At 35.3% G+C, this 4872-nt stretch overlaps 1 protein-coding gene across 1 annotated transcript in view; it reads right to left on the bottom strand.

Moving 5' to 3' along the window:
* HPGD (hydroxyprostaglandin dehydrogenase 15-(NAD)) overlaps nucleotides 1-2886 on the bottom strand; it is a 3606-nt gene extending 720 nt beyond the window's left edge. The window contains exons 1-3 of the mRNA XM_008935698.1: nucleotides 2847-2886; nucleotides 2067-2147; nucleotides 505-664 (exon numbers count right to left, since the gene is read on the bottom strand). Of these exons, the coding sequence (XP_008933946.1) occupies nucleotides 505-664; nucleotides 2067-2147; nucleotides 2847-2886 (281 nt within the window). The remainder of the gene's footprint in view (nucleotides 1-504; nucleotides 665-2066; nucleotides 2148-2846) is intronic.
* Between the last annotated feature and the right edge of the window lie 1986 nt (nucleotides 2887-4872).

Genomic DNA, 4872 nt, shown 5'->3' with positions numbered 1-4872 from the left:
CACCCTCTTTCCTAGTTGTCTGCTTACAGCATTGCCTCTCTTGGAAGTCCTGTATTGAGCTTGGTAACTCTTTGATCTGAACCACCACCATCACTACCGTGCTCTTACGAATGTAGTCCAGTTTTGTTAGTTCTTGGTCTGATTTCTCTCCTGGTTCACTGGCAAATTTTGTGGAAATTCAATACAAATAATATCTCCCGTGTCTAACAAGTATGATTAAATTCATGAAAGAACATGAAGGGCTATTAAAAACTGATAATGCCATCTTTAACTGGGGAATCTGACTTGCACTTTGCTGGGAAATGGGAACACATAAAGGGAAATTTCACTGTGTAGATGATACTCTTAAAATAGCCTTAGATATCTGCCAGTTGTTCCTTGTGTACAGGACGACACATTTGATAGACTCTTATCGGATGTTTCCGTTTTATTTTAGCTTTGCTGTGTGTGCTTTTTCTTCATGAAAGAAGGGAAAAAGACCCCACTGTATCTGATTTGACTTACTCCATCACACCGTAGAACTGCATCATATTTTTGATCTCGTCCTTATATGAATAATATTGTCCCATATTCTCTTCTTTGTCTATTGACTGAAGAATCGGCGTGTTGACAAATCCTGGACAAATTGTGTTGAGTCTCACACCATAGTTTTCCATATTAGCAGCTAACTAGAAAAGAGAAAAAGTTATGCATTTGTCATCAATGTTTTAAAACCATATTGTGTAAGTCATTTTTCAAAGAATGAGATTTACCAATTAGTGCCTTTCAGCCTTGCCTGGTAAGCAGATTTTGTTGCTGTTGATTGTTTTGTTACAACAAATGTTTGAAGCATGTTTTCTCTATTAATCATACCAATATTATGAGTATTATACCAATATTTGCACGTGTGTAGCAAAGAAGTTTGATCAGTATGCAGGCGTATGTTGAATGCTGGATGACCTTTCATAGTCACGTCACAGAACTTATGAACTATACGTGGTATACCCCAAAATAACCATAGCTATTTAACAGCAATCCTTTCAGGTATTATGTGAATCCTATGTTATTCAAATGAGATGGTAGCCTGCCCTTTTAGTCTGGAGAAGAAAAGAAACCCAAGTCCTAGAGGCTGTTTTATCATACTTGCTCAACATTAGGCCCAACATGCTGCTTTTCCTGGTACTTCACTCTGTTTATTATTCTTTTTCTCCCCCTCATTCTCATGTTCCATAAAGACAGCCTTTCACCTAATTTTCTAGTAGACCCTTTTTATTTTTGATCTTAGATGATGATTTTTATATTACCATGAGAAACTAAAAAATGGAAAACCAAGTGCCAGGTTCATACTGTGGGTAATATGTTATATGCTACACTTGCACATACTAATCTTATTTAGGTTAATGTAAAATGAAAGTTATTTGGGTGGAAGGTGAGGGCATAAACTATGGATAAAATATCCAAATGATAATTTCAGGTGCTTTATTCTGGGAATTAGACTGGAAATTTTATGAGTTAAGTATACTTAAGCTTAGCCTATGGAAGTGTAATCATATTTGCTCTGTCCAAGTTATTTTGTTATACTGCTCGTTGAATTTAACTAGAAAGTTTTGGATTCAGAGGCCAAGAGTTACTATATCATCACATCCTGAATGTGTCTTTTCTAATTTTCAGTGTATTAAGAGCTGATAAGAATAAATAATGGTAAACATTTTTCTGTTCAACTGACTTTTGTGCCTATTTGCCATTAAAAAAATCATCAACCTGACTTACAAATAAGGAAGCCAAAATGTTAAGCGACGGGGATGGAGTTATGAAAAATATTTTTAAAGGTTGGATGAGAATTTGGCTTTTCAGCTTCTCCCCCTGTTCCTAAATTACTTTGCAACATCTTTCTTCTATGTCTCCAAAATCCTCAAATCAGTCATAAACACATACACACATGCCTTATTTATTCTCTTTGGATTCCCTTTGTGATTCCCTTTCTTTTTTTTTAAGAAAATCAGTTCTAGTTGTGTGACAATAGAGAGGCAACATGAGAAATGTAGGACGTTCCCCAGGAGCTGCTGATAGTGTTTTCAAAAACATACTTACTGCTATTGACCGTGTGAATCCAATTACACCATGCTTTGTAGCACAGTACACAGGTTGGAATGCAGCAGGCATGAGTCCTTTAAAATAAAAAAGGAGCTGTATAAAAATGTTCGGTACTCCTTATGATTACCTTAAACACAGATACAGGTCTGTAATGGAAAAAATAAGTGATGGATTTATAGAGATGCCACAAAATAGATTAGTTAAAAAATTGCAACTTTACGTCTTGCAATCTGAGGTAGGTTGGGAAAAGATGAGGTGGATAAAAACATGAGGAAGCAAGAGAATAATAATAAAAATTTTTAAATTTTAAGAAGAAAAGTTGTATCTGTGAAGTTCAACGTAAGATGGAGGACAGGATCTAGAAGAAAACACTCAAGGATGAGATTTTTGAGCCACTTACTATGAATCTGTAAAGTATTTAAAGTATGTAAAGTATTTTAGATAAACTTAAATTGCTGACACCCTAGCTGCCAGCATGTAAACTGGACACTTGTGATCATTCACACTGATTTCAGGGGGGAGGTGTTAGAAAAGGGAAATCACAAAATCCATTTGGACTCCTGTAACTGATTTAATATTATCATCATAATATATCATAACATGAATTTAATGTCTGATTTAAATCTCTGGCTTATTTTGCTTCTGTGGATTAGTAACAAAACAGCCTCAGATAAAATTTTTACCCTAATGCAAGAGAGAATAATGAGAGTGCTGCAGAGCTGATGAGCACAGTCTGTCAGTGCATCTGCCCATGCAGTATTCTTACTGCATACCTGACAATATGGTCACTACTATGACAAATACTCTTTGCATGGTAGTTTTTGGTCAAAGTAGGAACTGTAAACAAAAGAATTCAGACTTGGTGTGCCATCTGAGGCGTTGTAACATTTATTTTACTTACAATACTACCCTGGTAATATTTCATGGATTATAGGGTTTTTAAAGAGAAAAAAACAATAAGTAAATGCAGGACCTCAGTGCAGAGAGACCATAGAGTTAAGTAAATACTGAATGGAATAATAAGATGATGCCAGATACTGAGAAGAAAGAAGTGACAGCAGATATGTGGATAGGAAAAAAATGTTGAAGCATTTTCTAGATTGAATTAGACCAGCCAAAAAGGATTTCATGATATGGTACCTCCTACAGTGGGCCCTGTTCTGGAATGAAAAGCCAGGATGAAGGTATTTTATAAACTAACAGGAAAAAAAGAGGTAAGAATCCTGACTAATATTGCTATCTTGTCTAAGGTAACAGAGAAGCAGAAAAAAAAGAGGGTTAACATTGTGAACCTTTATGGAGGGAGTGGAAGATGATAAAATAATTATTTATAGTAGAGAAAAAAAGAGAAAACAGACATTTTGGAGAAAAATTAAGAACTTCATTCTAGTGAGACTGAGTTTGATGGCAAAAAACCAAATGTTAATTTTTATGTGTTAATATTTTATTCTAATGGAAGTCATCCCCATTAATAGCTGAGATATTTCTTTTCATTCTTTCTATATTTACGTGATATATTCAAGAGGGCTTGTGACTTAGTTCAGATGAAAATTATGCTACCTAGATTTAAGTATGGATTTGCCAGAAAAAATTATGTATGCCAGAGACTTGCAAAGGCTATCTGCCCTGGAATCTATTTTTTTCTGAAGGAAAAAACTTACTAACAGGGAGCAATGCTCTAATTACAACCTGACAGCTTCAAGGTTTTATCTCAGTTTAAATGCTACATTGAGGATCCAGTAAAAACAACACTGTTATTAGCACTGTTCAGTGGTGGGAAATGAATAACTTAACCTAGTGGATGGTTGTTCTTTTAAGCTTGTATTTTATCTGCTTAGCTTGGATGAATGTGTTATGTTTTTGACTGAGAACTCATTTTATGAAAAATTACTTCTGTGTTTTCTTCTGTACGTTGTGATTGCTTAATCATTCCTGTTTGCTGACTGTTAATGAGCATCAGCACTCTTCAGATAGTTAGAAATGTTGGAATATTAACCCATTAAAAATATCATTATAGTATTTGTTTTAAAGTTCTGAGTAGTTTTACATGTTTGAAAGGAAAATTTCCAATGAGGCTGCAGCTAACGGAGATACAGAAGACAAAATCTACTGATAAACACAAAGGAGGAATTCAGGTTTGTAGGTTTTTTTGGTTTGTTTTTTAATACAATAAGACAAATTGCTTCTTACTTGAGAGGGAAGAGACAAATGCAAGAAATAAACAAAGGAAGGGCACAGCACACAATAATGAAATGGAATAGGTTCAAAGACTTACTTAAATGTCAAAAAACAGCAGGACTAAATAGGCAGGAAGGGAGGACTAAACTTTTATTAAAAAAAAAAAATAATCAAAGCATTAAACTCAGTTCTTTTATAACTGAAATTATTATTATAACTAAGTTATTGTTTCTGCTGAAGTTGAGAACCAAGAACTCGACTGACTCTCTTTCAGCCAAAGCAGCAGCAGTGAAGACTAGTCCTGGCATCTTTCACCCAAAGCAATGACAGTCCTGTTTCACTTTTGTTCCTGGGGTTGGTACTGGGTACCATGGTGTGAGATTTCCAGCTATGAGCTGGTTCCCTGCCCAAGAAAGAACTACACCTCTATTAGCAGCGTGTCCTAGGGACTCCACTAGCAAGGGAAAGGTTCCTAAATTTTCTAATCTCAATCAGCATCCTTCTTTTTTACAAAGGAGAGGTACCAGAAGCTCTTTCATGATGCTTAAGGCCCTGGCTGTACAGTGATTTACACCTTTGCTCCACTGTATCACTATGATAGAGTCATAGAATCATAGAATC

Source organism: Merops nubicus, unplaced genomic scaffold (genome assembly GCF_000691845.1).
Source record: "Merops nubicus isolate BGI_N331 unplaced genomic scaffold, ASM69184v1 scaffold9002, whole genome shotgun sequence".
Lineage (NCBI taxonomy): Eukaryota > Metazoa > Chordata > Aves > Coraciiformes > Meropidae > Merops > Merops nubicus.
The sequence above is the reverse complement of the archived record's forward strand: the minus strand, read 5'-3'. Positions and strand labels throughout refer to the sequence as shown.